The following is a 17,691-nucleotide window of genomic DNA, read 5'->3' as shown; positions in this document are numbered from 1 at the left end:
AGTAAGATGAGGAACTGTTCTTCCAAAAAGCTAGCAATGAGATTCAACTCTTCTCCCATAACACTGAGCTTTGGAGGCTCTCTAAATTAGAGATGGGATGGTTCTGATTTCAAATTCTCTTGATGTCCGGAGGAGGAAAACCAGCCCCTGTCCATTTCTTATTTACTGCTGGGGCAGACTGTTCCCAAACTGAACAATAGGTGTCTGTCTGTGAAAAACTGCATGGGAAATGTGCAGGGGTGCTTTCAATAAGACTTGTATTAAATACCTCAAGGGGTGTCAGAGACGAGGGTGCGGGCCTGTTCTCTGCTGCCTCAGACAGTAGAACTAGGTCTAACAGTTTAAGTTACAGGACAGTAGATTTCAGTTTAACATAAGAAGGAACTTCTTCACAGTAAGAGCTGTTTGGCAATGAAACCAGTTGCTTAGAGGGGTGATGGGGTCTCCTTATCTGGACATGTTCAAAAAGGAGACTGAACAGCTACCTGCTGGAGATGCTTTAGCTGGAGATCCTGCACTGAACAGGGGATTAGACTAAATAGCCCATGAGGCCTCTTCCAATTCTATGACTCAATATTTAAAATTGGATTCTTTGGTTTCCATATGTTTTTTCTTGGCAAAAAGGAAGAAAGAAAAAGTAGAAACATTCCACAGCCAGCAACATTTAACAATTTATTTCTTTGGTTTAAAATATCCATAACAGTGTTTCTTCATTGGCCGTGTGTACACAAGGCAGTGTCATATTATTTTAGACAATTCCCCCACTGATAGGACTGAGCAACCCCTGTGGTCTTTGCTGCTTTGCAGTGTTAAGCTTTTCTGTGTGATACATTTTCCCCCCAACACAAAGTGAATCTCCTTAGTGGGATCCAAAACATCCCCCAATGCTTCTAAAAGCAACAGTGACATCTAGGCTGCACAAATGTGAGTTACAATGACTTGGACAAGATGACGGGCTTCTACTGCAGTCATCGATTGCTTACTCTTCTTCTCCACAAATGGCCAGCAATGCTTTGCGGTAATCGCCTGAGGTATCCTTCTGTAAAGAGGAACAAAACAGTAAGAAGATGAACATTGGGAATGTCTTCAATTGATCAAGTCAAGCATACAAAAAACATTATTCCTGGCATCTCAGCACGTGCCTCTGGGAGCTATCTGCACCAAGAATACAGAACTCAGGCCCTTCTATATGCTGTTAGACTGCAACTCATATCATTCCTGATCACTGGCCATGCTGGCTGAGGCTGATGAGAGTAGAGTCATTTTAAGATACAGACAAGCTGGAGCAGGTCAGACAAGGGCAACAAGGATGGTAAGAAGTATGGAAAATGAAACACATGAGGAAAGGTTCAAGGAGCTAGGCATGTCCAGCTTAGCTTTTAAAATATAATTGTGTCAGGGAGTCCTTTAGATGGGGTGTGTGCTCTAGTTATGTTTTTAACTTTTGTGTAATTTATGTAATTTGGATGAAAAAGTCAGAGGGAGCTATGAATGTTTGTTAAACGACAATAAGAAGAAAACAACACAGAATGAATTTGATGTTGGTTCATGTTTTCTTTTTGACTTAGAAATTAAGAGGAGTAGCAGAAACTACAAATGTACAACTTTTTGAAAGAATCATCTTACCATTGACATCTTTTCTAGGTACTACAGAAGATATTATAGAAACTCAGATAGACTGAATGTTTAGAATCATCTCAAAAGTAGCAAAAGAAAAGAAACTACTCAGAGACATTGTTATATGCTTTCTCGGGACAAGGATGAGAGACAGTGGTACAGGAGAATTACGAGGAAAAACTAATTACAGACAAGATGATAATAGATATTTTTTAAAATGGTTGATATGTCTTTTAAATCAACCATTAAGGACTATTAAGGAAAAGACAAGAATATAAATGCCTAATTGAACTATTGAACTACAAAGGAACAATATTAACTTCAAAATTCTTAATTTACTGATAATAAGCAATGGAAAATTAAAAAAATTCATCTGGAAAGGAAACAGACTGAGAATCAAATGGGAAACAGTAAAAGATAGCTAAGAAAGAAGGGGATATGTGCTACCTGACTTGAAATTGTATGTGTGGGTTTCTAGTTTTATATAGCTACAAGACTGGAAAAAATTAGACAACAAAAACATCTTGAATCTAGAGGGTTCTGATCTAAGGTATGGCTGGAATACCTATTTATGGTACCATAAAATCTCAGTTAATAAGGATTTTTAACAACCATCCATTTAGGAAAAACTTAATGAAAATATGGCTACAGATAAAGAACAAATTTTACAATAAAACACCTGGGAGGATATCAACTCAAGAGGCTTTCTTTGGAAGACGGAGTGATGTACAAAAATAGGTAACTTACAAAGATTTAGTTAAAAAAGATGAGCAAGGAAACATAAAAATAAAACAAAGACAAGATTTAGAAAGTGAAAATAAAAATCTACATTGGTTTATTTATATAGAAATCTAAAGGAAATTTCTAAAAGACATAAGAAATGAAGCAACAGAAGTACAATGAAATGAATTAGATGAAACATTATGAAAACCAGACAAAGGTAAGATATCTACAATATATAAAATTCTCTTAGAGAGAGAAATGGAAAAGGAAACAATTAAGGTCTGGGCACAAGACATGGTCACACAATTGATTTGGAAAACTGGGGGGAAAGCATGGAAGAAAACACATACTTTCACAGCTTCAGAAGATCTTAAAGATTTATTTTTTTTGAAAATTATTAATAGATGGTACTACTCCCCTCTAAAATTGAAAAAAAATGCACAACTTAAAAGACAAATGTTGGAGAGCTACAGGTTCACTATATCATATGTTGTGGATGTGTACAAAGATAAAAAATATTAGATAAAGGTACACAAGACAATTCAAAAGATGTTCAAAATTCAGTTCCCAATGACACCCGAACTTTACTTACTTAACATGACGTCCATATTGGAAAGTGCAGGGGGAAAAAAATATTGCCATATCTTATTATACACAATTACAGTGGCAAGATTGATAATAGCTATAAACTGGAAAGGTGAAGAAACACCACCAATTGAAAAACGGGTACAAAAAATAAATGAACAGACGGACAGACAGGTTGTCCTATATGATCAGAAAGAAATCTATGACAATATTTTGTCATAGATTGGCTTCCCATTTTAGAGTATTGGAAAGAAATATGGGGGATTAAGAAGGAACTATTAAGGGATTAAAGTGAATATAAAAAGAGTTAAAGGTCTGACTAGGGAAAAGACATTCCATAGAAAACAAAACAAATGAAAGTTGCTTCAAAATTTTGTTTTGTTTTGCTTTACTTTTGCTTTTTTATGGAAACATAGGGTTAGGCTGACTGTTATATTGTCAAAATGCGGAGGGATGTTCAAAATAGACATCACTGTGTTATTTTTAGACAAATATTGAAAAGCTATTGGAAATAATCAACTATAACTTATGTTATAACCATATAGAAGGTGGTGAAAAAGGAAATGGGGGTCGTCAAATATGGAAAGAAAATTTGTGCATTGGAACTTAACATATGGAAGTGTTTAGAGAAGATTAACTCACAAGAAATTATGTTTATATTAGTAAAAACTGAGTTTTATTTTAATGAAATGTTAATTTTTTTTTTAAAAAAAGAAACTAGCATCAAACAGGATATACTTGTAATGGGAGATGCACCTTTTCTTATATCTGCTTAACATTGGCTACTAATGAGCTACTCTGCAGCCAATATTTTCACACTGAGGCCTGATTAAGGACTGCTTTAAAAGTTAGCTTAGTCTGGAAAAGAGAATGATTTGGATAACACTTAAGTGTGCAAGTAAATGGAGCATGCAACCGTGACTTATATTAAGAGTAGCCCTGGTGCTGCAGAGGTTAAATGCCGCACTGCAGCCACTCACTCACAAACCATAAGATTGTGAGTTCAATACCAGCTCAGGGTCAACTCAGCCTGGCATCCTTCTGAAGTAAAAATGCTAAAATGAGTAGCCAGCTTGTTGGGGGCAATTAGCTTACAGATTGTAAACCGCTTAGGGAGTGCTTAAATGCACTGATAAGTGGTATAGAAATGTACTTGCTATTGCTATTGCTATATGCCTGATGATTGCACCTGTGGCAAAACACCCATGCATTTCAAATATTATAGTATGCATTTGTTCATTACAAGAAAATAAAGAGGAACTTCTATGGAGGAACTCTTAATATGTGAAACAGTTTTACTATCACTTGGAGTGTTCAACATTTCTTTGGTTTATTTTTTTTTCTGGTGAGGGGAGGAATTACAGCTCCCATAATCTCTCAGCCAGTAAGGTCAGTGTCATGATGGTGGAGTGATTCTGGGAATCACAATCAAAAAAGGAAAAATCTTCCAAGCACACTGACCTTCTTTTTCAACCTATGCAAGTAGTTTATCTATGCATGATTTGAACACTCACTGCGAGATGCACAACTAGCCAACAGCTAAACAGTGAGACACGTTCTAACAGCCAGTTACTGCAGATATTTGAACACAAATCTGTGTATGCAAAAAGCCACACTCATGGTTACCTCAATCATGTGATACAGTGATTTGTCATAGAGGTCCCAAAAGTCACGCCGGATGTTGAGCAGATCAATCTCACTCCTTGAGACGATGATACGGATGAGAGTTCGGTCGTCTGTGCCAGCACCCTTGTGAGGTTGAAAAATCAATCAGAGAAACAGAGATAGAGATGCAGGAAGTTGTGGGACTTCCCCTCACATTGTTATTAGCAAAATATTATGAAGAGATGGCAACAAGCACCACAACTCAGAGGTTGGGTGCTTCTGTTTACATCAAATCATACTATAAAGATGATTACAGGAGAGCTTTAGATCCTGTTTTGATATTGAAACCTACATTCCATTCAGAGCTGGGTCCAACTCATTTTGAATTTGGGAGGCTAAACCTTTTTATGGTAAAGGTTTCCCCTTGACATGAATGTCTAGTCATAAATGCACTATAGGGGGCAGTGCTCATCTCCATTACTAAGCCGAAGAGCCAGTGTTGTCTGATTCTAGTGGTCATGTGGCCAGCATGACTGTACAGAACGCTGTTACATTCCCACCAAAGTGGCACCTATTTATCTACTTACACTTTCACATGCTTTCAGACTGCTAGATTGGCAGAAGCTGGGACTAATGTCAGGAGTTCACTCTGTCACACAGCACTTGGACCTCCAACTGCTAAACTTCTGACTTTACAATCGTCACAATTGGCATCTTGACCACTAAATCACTATGACCCATATGGTATTGACTATGATACTGATAAAGCATGCAACCCCTAAAGCTGTTTTGTGTCCCAAAGGTCCCTGCATCCAGCCATGGGAGGTAAAAAAGAAAAAGGAATTCTCTTCCCAAAGCCTCTAACTTATGCTATTGGCCACTTTTCTGTACTGAAGAGGGAATATCCTTTTCAAAGGCTAAACAGTCTCTCTTTCTGCATATAGAAAGTGACACTCTAGCTACTTCCTATTTGGTAAAAAATCTGTCTGGATCTGAAACAGAGTTGAAAAGGATTCAAAAAGGCTCCAGAATGCAGGAAAATGGCCTAGTAATTCCTCTCAGAGGCTCTGGGGATGCTACAAACCATTTTGGGGAAATAAATGTTTTTGATCTCTGTCTCCCAATTGGTGTGAGGCCATCCTGGGTGTTATGGGGCCAAGGTAGTCACCTAACACCTGGTAGCCACTCCTGATATTGATTATCCTGTTAAGTATATCTAGTTCCTTTTCCCATTAAGTACAGTATATTTAAGTTTACTGCCACACTCTTGTCTGCAATCTGTGAAATCATATTTTTTAGAGTACAAATTCTGGGGAACACTTAAGGCTGACAAAAAGGGCTGATGGGTGTACATAGCCCAGGTATGTATTTTGCCCATTCCTAATCTACTGTACACCCACACACACTCACATACACCTAGACAAATCCAATGAGCAATAAGCTGTTTTTGGCCTCTTGAAAGCAAGCATGCATGCACCTCTGGGAACCCACAACTTGGTTCATGTTTTTTTAGCTGTAAAAGGTACTTAGATAATTCCTGGGCTGATTTAAAAAAAACAGAACATCAATATATCTAAATATACACTTACCTTCATGGACTTGTACAGCTTTTCAGCAAAGAAAGCTTGCTTGTTCTTAACACTCATCACTTCAAACAAAAGACAAGAAAGAGCAAAGCATGAAAATAGTGCCAGATACAAAATACCCCATTTCAGCAATTCCTCCCACATCCCTGGAAACATTTGAAAGAAGGAACTGGATAAGATCTCCCAGACTAAAGAGATATCAGCATATACTAAAATCTAAATCATCTATGACAGTGGTCCCCAAACTTTGGTCCTATAGGTGTTTTGGACTTCAGCTCCCAGAATTCTTGATCATGGGCCAAACTGACTGGGGCTTCTTGTAACTGGAGTCCGAAACACCTGGAGGACCAAAGTTTGAGGATCACTGAACTATGCCATAGTATTTTTTTATTTCCATGTATGGGTATAAAAGCTGGACAATTAAGAAAGTTGATAGGAAGAAAATCAATGTATTTGAAATGTAGTGCTAGATGAGAGTTCTGTGGATAACCATGGACTGCTAAAAAGACAAATAAATGGATATTAAAGCAAATGGGGCCTGAATACTCACTAGAAGCCAAGACTATTACAATGAGACTGTACGCATCATGAGATGACACGGGTCAATAGAAAATATGGTATTTCTCAGTAAGGTGAAAGGCAGTAGGAAAACCACATCATAAGTCAATTGATTCAATAAAGAAAGCCATGGCCCTGTGTTTGCAACATCTGAGCAGGACGGTTGAGGGTTCTTGGCGCTCTCATTCATAGGGTCACCATAAGTCAAAGTTGCCTTGATGGCAAATAACAAGAACAGATGCCTCAGATGGCAGCACATCAGGAGCAGCAAATTGTCCTCCCCCCCAGGAGTATGGTCTTACTTTCCTCCTCTTTCCATGTTATTGCAACTGCCACTTCACCACAACTTCACAGCTAACACCACTTGCCTGTAGGTATTATTGTGGCATGCCTGCAAGTCATTTCTGACTTATGATGACCCTAAGGTGAACCTATCACAGGGTTTTCTTGGCAAGTTTCTTCAGAAGGAGTTTTCCATTGCCAGACTGAGAGAGCATGACTTGCTCAGGTCCCCCAGTAGTTTTCATGGCTGAGCGGGGATTCAAACCCAGGTCTCCACAGTTGACACTCAAACCACTGTACCTAGGTACTCCCACCTATAAAATTCTGCTCATCTACAAAGAAACACTGTATGCACAAAGCAACCAACACTTCTTGATGAAGACACAGCACCTTAAGTAAAGACGCATGAGTTGCAGCCAGAATTTCTTTGTTAGGGGAAGGGATTCAAGGATTGTAGGTTGAGTAGAGGAAGTGAGGTAGGGGAAGGCAAGGAGAGAAGGAGAGGGAGGGGAGGAAAAGTGGCAGAAAGGCAAGATAGAATGCTAACCACAGCAATGCTTCTCTCCTCACCTCAAGGAGAAGGAGGGCTCAGGCCCCACTGAAAATTAAGCATAAACATGGTCCTTGTATAGGATGATAACTTTCTGGGGCTCTTTCACACCACACAGTTATAGCACTATGATTCCACTTTAACTGCCATGGCAATATCCTATGGAATAGTGGAAATTATAGTTGGGTGTGGAAGTAAAAGGCACTAGATCTCATGTCAGCCCAGGGTCCTGGTTAATACTTGGATGGAAGACCACCAATGAATACCAGGTACTATAGGTTATATTTCAGTGGAAATGGCAAAACCACCTCTAAGTATTCCTTGCCTAAGAAAACCCTATGAAATTCACAGGGTTGCCATAGGTTGACAAGCAATTTGAAGGCAGATAAACAGAGGAGCTCACTGGCTGAGAATTCCAAATGCCCACCCCTTGACTGCAAATTCCAGAATTCCACAAGATGGAACCATGGCAGTTCAAGTGGAAACAAAGTGCTATAATTGTGTATTGTGAAAGAGCCCTAGTTCTCACAGTAGTGTAGGCAAGACCAAAAACATACATGGGATATTTAGGAAAATCTCATCTTGATTGGTAATATGGAGTATGAATAATCCTGCCTATCATCAAACCATCAACAGCAATTAGCTTCGTTCTCACTACCACATAACCTGTTGCCTACATATTTTGTCTCATGTGTGAATATAATTCTACAAAATAGCAAAATGTAATATATTCTAGGGGCTGGGGTTAGTAAATGAAATAAGGCATTCCCAAGTGAGGAGATATCCTCATTATGCTCATGCAAGCGATACTCACCAATGGCTAAAAAGGCATCCTTCACATCACCGGACATCCGTTTCCTGATGGCATGTGCTACATCATGGTTTGTCATCTTAACAAACTCCTGAAAAACTATTAGGATCAGGGGCAAAACATAAGAAATTAGACTCTCTAATGACAATCCGTTAGGACTGATTTAATTACATTCATGCCTAAAATTTCACTGGGATCCAAGCCTGGGGACGGGCAACAACAGGGCCACAGGCTGGCTAAAACCCATGCTCCACTTTTTTGTCATGTTGGGCAAAATCAGGTAAGTTCAAGATGAATTATGTGTTGCCAAAGAGAAATATCAGGACATGGTGTACAAATAGACCATTAACATTTCCAAGGAGAGGTGCAGTGGATGAAAGTAACCTCTTGGTCTTGAATTCTACGGGCCAGAGGAGCTGGTTTTCTTGAGCTAAAGGAAAATTTCCTTTTTCTTGCAGTGAGGTGGTTGCATCAGTAGCCCCTTCTCCTTGAAGGCCCTTGGGGTGGGAGGGCTGATACTAGCCAGCCCTTCCCTAAACAGCAATCTAGCGTGGCCTGAAAATATCAGGCCAATTAGTTTGTACTCTATTTCCCCGTAAATAAGATATACCGATAAAATAAGCCATAGCAAGATTTCTAAGCATTTGCACAATATAAGCCATAGCCCAAAAATAAGACATAGTGATAGGCCCGGTGTGGAACGGAAGGGGGCAGGAAGGGAGTGGAAAGATTGGGGCCAATGGTTCAAAAGGAAATGGAGTCACAAGAAATTCAGGATGGAGAGTTATGACAATGTTCCAGAAGAAGACGACTTAACTATATTTGAATAAAGGTATATTGTTGTACCATACTTAATAAAAATAAGACATCCTCTGAAAATAAGCCATAGTGTGTCTTCTTGAGGGAAAATAAAATTTTGGGGGAAGCATGGTACCTAGCTACAAGATATCTGTCTTACAGACACACACTCTCTCACACACTCACTACCTACCTCTCCTGAGTTGGGGATAACTCTGAGAGCACAAGATACTCAGGAATCGTGTTTCAAGGGATGTTGAGTCATCACTGGAAACATCAGCCAATTTCTACAAAACCAACAAAAAATCAAGGGGTGGGGGTAAAATCAAAGGAAAGAATAGCTTATAAATTCTATAAATCATTTCAATCCTATATGACTCTCAGAATATTCCCTGCATGTCCCTATTTCAATATGAATATAAGAAAGATCCATTCAAGCCTATCAACTTTGTTATAAGTACTTAGGTCCCTAGCTTATACAGCATCAGAAGCCAGACAATATTCTTTGAAGACAAAGGCAGCTTTTCTAAAACAGGCACAGGTTCTGATCTGGATTTGGGCCCTTTATGTGGGATGGTGGAAGGATGGGGGGGGGGGGAAGTGTTGTTAACCTTTCATGCCCTACTGTGGTGCCAATTACAATCAGGGCTTCTATGTCTGTAGTTTACATTGCCAAAACCTGATCCTAATGGCTAGGTATGTCTTTAGAGATGTCTTTAAGGCAGAGACTGGTGCTGGTGTTGTAAAAGGGGCTCAGCAAAGGCTGCCATGCCCACAGAGGAAATTTCTATGATGGTGGATGGTATCTTCTTCCTCAGACCACTTCTGTCATGCTCCTCTATAAGCTTTCACTACTAGTAGCCATTCTAGCAGGCTATGGTAGAGGAAGACAAGATGGGAAGTGGGTCCCCTTTTCCATTACCACCCCCCTTACCTTTTTTGTCAGATATTCTTGCATTTTTAAAAGAAGATAATTTGTGCCCTCCTATTTTTAAGTATTTACATACAGTACCTGTATACATGCTACTTTAGGAATATGTTTGGCTGAGTAGGATAAAAATGCTTTAAAAAGCCATCACCATCTCTCCATAGGAGATGAATGTGTTGCCATTCAAATGAATCGAAACTGATGATCCAATTAGGCTGTTAAAAGTACCTTTGAATACAACTGAGGGAGGAAGGGAGGTAAGGGATGGATGGATGGGCAGACCAACAGATAACCTCTCTATAACAAGAGCAGACAGGAGCCAACCCATAAGTTGTATGTCATCCTGACTGTTTTTTGAGCCCACAGAATCTTTCCTATATGCCCATTTCCTCCATTTACAATAAGAGGAGGAAAACCATGCTGCTGGAAGTTTCCTGGAAGACTGATTTTCCCTTAAAACAGGGCACTTTGATTTCAACATGGGGTCATGAGGATTTCATAACTAACCTTCACTTTAAAAGAACGTTCCCCCAAGTTATCTTACGGTGGAGATCTACAGGAACCCAGGCAGTAAGACAGCCCTACCACCCTGTGAAATTTTAGGTTAATGTTTTTTGGGGGGAAACCCTACAGTTTGGAAAACCTGTTGTGCAAGGTTGTGCGAGAGAGAGAGAGAGAGAGAATCAGCAATAGGAACTAAGGGGAATAATTCCTCCTGAGTTCAAAGAGAATCAAACCCACAAAGGATCAATAGCTCAGTTGGTAGAGCATGTAATTTACATGAATGTTTTAATTCAGGAATTGGGTTAGATTTCCAAAAAATAAGCATTTACATACATATTTAGTAAATAATTTAAAAAAATACCCACTCCTAGTTAACTCAAGCATTGTTCATTTCTGAAGAATAATAGTGCATGTAATGTGGGTGGAGAGGAGATCATTTTGTTGATGCTACTATTAAATAATTCAAAATCAGAGGGTTTGGCTAATTTATGGCAAGTCTCCCAAACACCAGATACTAGGAGATCTAGATTTACCATCTGCCTACCCTTGGAATAGACATCACTTTATGAGAGGCTCATGTGTTCAATATTACTGTCTCCCTCAATAAGCTCCCAATACTGCCTGTGTTCTCCTCAGTATGGACAATGGTTATTTGTGAAAATGACCCAATACCAACAGTGTGGGACTAGGAAACAGGACAAAGCACATCTAAAGCTCCAGGAAGAGCTGGATCCTGAGGAGGTTACATGGCATCTGGTTCCATCTTGCTGCCCAAATCCTTTCCCCAAAACAGACTGTATTCTTAAATGTCAAAGAAAGTGTCAAAGGACAAAAGAGAGCAGGCACTCACCAGAGTTTCAGCAACAACCTAACAACAGAGAGAAAGAGGGAGAGAGAGAGGAAGGCAACAGGGTCAGAGATGGTCCTATAATAGTCTTTCCCTGGATTTCACAAATAAAATGGGTGTCTTAAGCTGACATTGGCATTAGTACAGGCTATTGAATGGTGGCAGCCGGGGGGGGGGACTTAATTTTCCATTTCTGGCTGAAGAGCATGCACTTCAATTGACATTTGTATTGTTCAATTTAGTGGCTAAAGAGAAAACTTTATACTTATTTCAGGAATTATCTATTATTCAAAATCAACAATGGGGCAAGGACAAGAATTATTAAAAATATTTTATAAATGGACTGTTGGCTTTCCCCTCAAATATGTACATCAGTTTATCCATCTCAGCAATATCTGTGTTTATCCTACCCTATCCACTCCTCTTCTGCAGGAGTTATATCAAGATTTTTTGTATAAGAAATTTGAAACATTTACAATAGAGGGATTCTTGGAATAATGACCACATCATTTACTGTACACAGGTGGATGAAGTATATGGCAAATGTGTAATACAAAAAAGACTGAGGAAGAAAAAATTGATTAATGAATTCATTAATTAACGTAACTATGAAAAATATTCTTTTTTTGCTTTTGTTTAAAAAGATACATTAATGATTGATCATTCAAACAGGCTTCTTGGCATTTGGGAAGTTCTCAAAAATTTGTTGTATTATGAGATTGTTCATTTGTAGTTTTGTATTTGTATGTTAACAAATATTGTTTTTTATCTTTTTCTTTTGTGTTTTCACTTGTGTTTGTAATATAAACTATGTGTAAAACTAATTTTAAAAATTACAAAAAAGTAATCATAAAAGGAAACAACTCTGTAAAGAAACTTGACATAGTTTCCTTGAGGCATAGCTGCGATTTGTATATTGTTGATCTCTGACTATATGCATAAATATTGAGTTTTACAAGGATCCTACCACACAAGGACACTTGCTCTGCGAAGCTTCCAGCATGACAAAGAAATGAGCCAAGAATGAACTGGCAAGTGTGGGGAAAGTGTGTAATTAAACAGAGATCAGCAACAGACAAAGACAAACAAAGGTGGAAGATGGTAGAGTCTTGATTTTGTCTGTGTGGGAAAGACAAATCATACTGAATGTAAAAAATTGATGTTGGGAAGTACTTCCTGTTATCAGCCTCAGTAGCCAGATATGCTATTGCTGCTAGAATTAGATGCTGTGAACTTGACATCACATTTATTACACAGGCTAGGAAGGTGTCCAGTACACAATCTGATCAGCATTCATGGAATCAGTTTCAGTTACTGAGGCCTGATGGTGTGGACAAGATGCTTGATGCAATTCAGCCCACACATGTAATCTCAATCCTTTCCTAACTTGGCTGATAAAATATAGTAGATGTGGATTGATGGGTGGCTTGAGGGAGTAGTAAATGCCTTGTAATATCAGGGGGAGGTCTCTGCTGCCTCAGAGGAAGTGATGCTGCACCGTCTCTTAAAAAGGACCTCCTTGGTCCCAGGTATGTGAGAACTGCCACCTGATTGCAAACATCCCCTTTTGGACAGGTGCTTGGGAGTGTAGTGGCAGGGCAACTTCAGGTGTTCTTGGAGGAAATAGATTATCTGGATCCATTTCAGTCTGATTTCAGACCAGGGTATGGCACTACGCTGGCATGAATTATATTTAGAGCAATTAGTTGCTCTACTTGGCAACCTGCTGCAGGCAAAAGACAGGGGGAGTGCTACCCTGTTGACCAGAGTACCATATAATCGCAGGGGCTTTTGATTCTTAAAATAATGCACAGTGCCATTTAGTTGCCCATTTAAAAACTTGGTTGTTCATCAAAGCCTTTGGGATTCATCAACTCATCCCAAATATAGTGTACATAATTTTGTTTTATTTATTTTCGAAATCTTTAAAATCCGTTTTTAACTTATTACAGCACTTTAATACATTTTTAGTTTGTTTAATTATATTATTGTCTTAAATTGTGTAACCTGTTTTAATGCTTTTTGTAAGCCCCCCTGATATCTCTAGTATAGGCAGGGTATAATTTTTTTTTTAAATTAAAATTTAAAAATAAATACATAAAATTTAATAATACAGGTGAGGTGGATTCTGAACATACAAACAGGAGGGTGTTGGGCTTTGCTGCAATCTGCCTAAAAATCCAGTATTTAAGCCACCAGCCTCTGTATCTCTCTCTTTCTCCTGCCTAAGTAGGTGCAATAGTAATCAAGCACAGCTTGTTAAAAATAATAAATACAGCCTATACAAGCATGCAGAAACATCAGCACTCCCCCACATGGAAAGAAAACTAACTGCATCTCTCAGCATCACACAGAGAGCTTGGTGACTGGAAACATAGAAGACAAATCATGCCTTCCTCTGCTCCTCCAATACACATTTGACCCCTCTGTCTTCTTAATATGAGTGTCCCTTGTTACAAAACTGTCACCTATCAGTTATAGCTCCAGTTTTTTTCAACTCCGAATAAGATGAGCAATCTGAATTAATGAGGCTCGTTTAAATGCCCATACTCCAAATTATGGGAGAGTTGCAAGGAAGCATAATGCCCATTCCAAGCACATGCACTACAGTAGCCAGGGCAGGACTGGTCTATTATCAGACAATAAAAGAAAACAGCTGAACTGTGGTGGTAAGTTTCAACTAGGTATTCTTTTTTCCCAGTTCAAGAAAAAGCCAAATATTGTATAATGAGAACTGTTCTAAGCTCCAAACAAAATGCTCCAGAAGTTTTCTTTGTCTAAATGAAGCATATTATTACAGCCAGCCCTATGTTATACACTGGGCTAGTGAGCATACTTCTTCTCCCACAGGCCTTTCCCATTTCCACCCCTTTGCTTTTAAGCTGGGAGGAAACAGTGCTTTGAGTGCAAGACAAAGTTCCTGATGCACACTGGCTTTCTTTTTCCCTAGGTCTAGTCAGCAGGCTTTAGAGTAGGGTTTCCTGTCCTGGTGTCCACCAAACATTGTTGAGCTACAATCCCGCTAATGCCTGACTGCTTATACCTAATGTCTGGTGTTGGCTGGAGCTCATGGGAATGATAGTTGAACCAACCCAGCAGGTAACAAGTTGCCTACTCCCAATGTAGAAGTATAGTCTTATTCAGGGGTTCACGTTGTACATGCAATGAGGGTGAGTGAAGAGAAGAGTGAAAGCTCTGCCTCCACCCACACTATTTTCGCAACTTGGTGAATGACAGCACATGAAAAGGCCCCCAACTGCTGAGATCTGGCCCCAATTTATGGCGAGTGATAAGGACATGGCCAGCAAATTTGTGCCTATTCTCCCTTCTCATGTAAATAACCTGATCAGGGTCATATTGTGCCTACACAGCTTGTATTTGAGATGCAGGAATGGGTAAGAGTCCTGACCCTTTGAAGAAAGCAACTTTGGGAGAGTGAAATTTAAATAGAAGGTGTAAGGTTGTTGGGAAGGGGCTGGCTGCTTTCCCCTACCCAGCACTTCTCCACTCTCCATCAATCATGTGGCTTTCCCTCCTTTTCCTGAAGGTTAATGATTCTCTTTATGATTCTGGGCACCACATTTAGACCTTTGCTCTAGGCCAGGGGTGTGAATTGTGCAGCCCTCCAGATGTTCCCGGCATCCCTCATCATTGGCTATGCTGAATATGGCTCTTTGATTTGCAGTCCAACAATTATCTGGAAGGTCACATCATTTCTTGTTCTAGGCTGAAACACTAAGGAAGTCACTAATGTGGGGGGAAGGGTGTAAAGAATTCCTCTGAGGTGTTTTTATTTTACTTTGAGTATGGTTTTGAAACCAGAGGCATGTGACTTCATAGAGAGTGCAGGAGGATCAGCTGAAGGGAAAACCCAGCTAGTATCAGTTTCAATATTTTCAGCTCCTAGGCAAGGAAGAAAGTTTCTATCTCACCTGGGCATCCGCACGAGCTTTTGCCAAGTCTTCTCCTCCTTCATCGCGGGCTCCCTGTATTTAAATATTGAAAAAAAATCACTCAAAGAACAAAAAGGAATCTGGATCAGGCCAGGGCTCCCTCAAGACATTCTAGTGTTTGTGACAAAGGGCAAAATTTCCCCACCCCAATTCCGTGTACAGAAGAAAACTGGAATGACAGCTGATTCTTACTTCAACATTAGCAACAGAACAGCATTTCCCGTTGTCCCTGAGGGCAGTGAGCCAGTTTGGGGGGGGGGGTATAGGATAGGCCAGGTTGATTCCTACTTTGGTAGAGAGAAGACTATAAGACCCTTCCAACTCTATGGTTCTCTCATTCTATGTGGCACACACTTCTAACAGAGAGGAATAGTCAGGGAATTCAGGAAGAATGTCTGGGTAGCTGCCATGGTCCCTGCTCCTCATTTGAGGGGGCTGCCTGATTATGTAAGACTAATTCAGTATGAGCAAGCTGCAGTAATCACAACAGCAACAACTAGGCCCAGCATTAACACAGCGCAAATCCTTGCCAATACCTCTGACTTGGTCTTCATTTCTGATGTGGTCAGCCTCTATTATAATTCACCAAATGCTCTGTCATGGCTCTCGTGACTGACTGTCATGAGAGCCATGATTAATACCATCTTCCTTGTACACTTTGCCCCACTTCCTTGCCCACATCTACCAGAAATAAATCAGAGGAGAAGGGTAGCCCAAATTATCAACCTATAGGTTACACAAGCTATGGAGAAGAGAAAAATCCTAAATGCTATATAGCACTGGGCCCACTGATTTAAAATAGGCTTAAAAATACTAGAGTCTCACTGTGGTCAAAATCTATACTGTTCGTCTATATTAAATAGATAGATTGCATCTAAAACTCACATATTCTGTTCTAACACATGCATGACACCAACCTCCCTCACCCCAATTGGCACTATCATTTGCTATTTATGCATGTTTGTTTAAATATTTAGAACCCTATTAAAATGTCTGGGGGATTACCCATAACAAAATAATTTAAACAATTTTAAAGCAACTTAAATATTTTAAACACAAATTGAAACAGGGCATATTTTGTATCCGAGGCTAGGCAAGCCATGATCGCCAAATCTTTGATAAAGAACTATGTTTTCATTAAGTGTTGAATTAGGCTCTACTTGCACTATAGTGCTGAGGACTACCATCAATATGAGCATCTGGGGAGCAAAACAGGTTATATTGCATTAGTGAACATTTTCACAATCTTATGGTTGTTGACAATGTATTTTTAATAATTGATTAGTAGTATGACAATATCTAATACAAGTTACAGGGTTTTACAGAAATAAAGGAACAATGAAAAATTCTCAGTTGACAGATTGACAATTTAAGGGGTGTGGTATAGAAGGAGATGGGCCAGCTCATTATAAGTGAGAATCTAAAGAAAGATAAGTCCAAGCAAGTGTGAAAGAAGAAACAACAGATTGTGTGTGTGTGTGTGTGTGTGTGTGTTAGAGAGAGAGAGAGAGAGAGAGAGAGATTGGAAGCAATACATTGAAAAGAGCAGACAAGGTGGAAGGGAAGATTGCAAGATTCGTTTCAAATTCGTATCTTGCATTCCTGTGTATCTACAATAGGAGAGCAGTCACATTATCTGTTGGCTTCATGGGATTAGCACTCACCACAGCAGAGCTCTTTATGTCTTCACTGTTACATTGTTTTATGAGGACTAATGATGCAGCCGTGGCAGTCATCAGTTGAGTGCTGCTTTAATTTTACCCACATTTACCACTATTCAAAACATGGCTAGTAAGCTGCAGTCAACATAGATCAGAATTTTGGATTGTTTCTTTGTTTGTTTTGCCACCTAGTGCTGCTAACAGTTCCCCGCTCCTAAAGGAGCCTGTGGTATTGAAGATAAAGGTAGGGCAGTTTAAAGCAGTCACCGTGTGGCTGCTTTTTTTTCCATCCCGTCAGGGTTTCTGTGTCTTGTGTGTATAAAATAGGCAGAAATCATCACTTGAACTGTTATCCCCCACAACCCACTCCATCTATGCAGCTGTCTGCCACAAAAAAATTAGTTATTGATACATTTATTTTAACTAAGGCTATTGGGGGACGTTTACAGGAGAAAGCACAATCCCAACTAGTGAAGATGGCCAAGGGCCGGTTGAATAGATACTAAGCCAAGTAAGATGGTGAAGCCAAATCCCTCTCAGCACATGGGTTGTGGAAGTTCACTAATGGTCTAACCCTGTTTCAGCATTATGGCTGTGCCTCCAGGTTGGAGGACGTCTGGACAAAGCATAGGGCTGCTCATCCCTTATCTGACCCTTTCTCTGCCTTTTTTGGCTGTTCTTCC

At 39.6% G+C, this 17,691-nt stretch overlaps 1 protein-coding gene across 3 annotated transcripts in view; it reads right to left on the bottom strand.

Annotated features, from left to right (window-relative positions):
* Window positions 1-659: 659 nt before the first annotated feature.
* The window catches only part of ANXA6 (annexin A6), a 69,417-nt gene continuing 52,385 nt past the window's right edge, over window positions 660-17,691 (bottom strand). For 2 of the 3 annotated variants that reach the window (XM_042451296.1, XM_042451297.1), the window contains exons 20-26: window positions 15,327-15,380; window positions 11,398-11,415; window positions 9,309-9,402; window positions 8,321-8,416; window positions 6,120-6,178; window positions 4,552-4,674; window positions 660-1,039 (exon numbers count right to left, since the gene is read on the bottom strand). In XM_042451296.1, the coding sequence (XP_042307230.1) occupies window positions 980-1,039; window positions 4,552-4,674; window positions 6,120-6,178; window positions 8,321-8,416; window positions 9,309-9,402; window positions 11,398-11,415; window positions 15,327-15,380 (504 nt within the window). In that variant the 3' untranslated portion in view covers window positions 660-979. The remainder of the gene's footprint in view (window positions 1,040-4,551; window positions 4,675-6,119; window positions 6,179-8,320; window positions 8,417-9,308; window positions 9,403-11,397; window positions 11,416-15,326; window positions 15,381-17,691) is intronic. The other variant, XM_042451298.1, reaches the window with a different exon arrangement.

This window comes from Sceloporus undulatus, chromosome 2 (assembly GCF_019175285.1).
Source record: "Sceloporus undulatus isolate JIND9_A2432 ecotype Alabama chromosome 2, SceUnd_v1.1, whole genome shotgun sequence".
Lineage (NCBI taxonomy): Eukaryota > Metazoa > Chordata > Lepidosauria > Squamata > Phrynosomatidae > Sceloporus > Sceloporus undulatus.
This window is presented reverse-complemented; position numbering and strand designations above follow the sequence as displayed.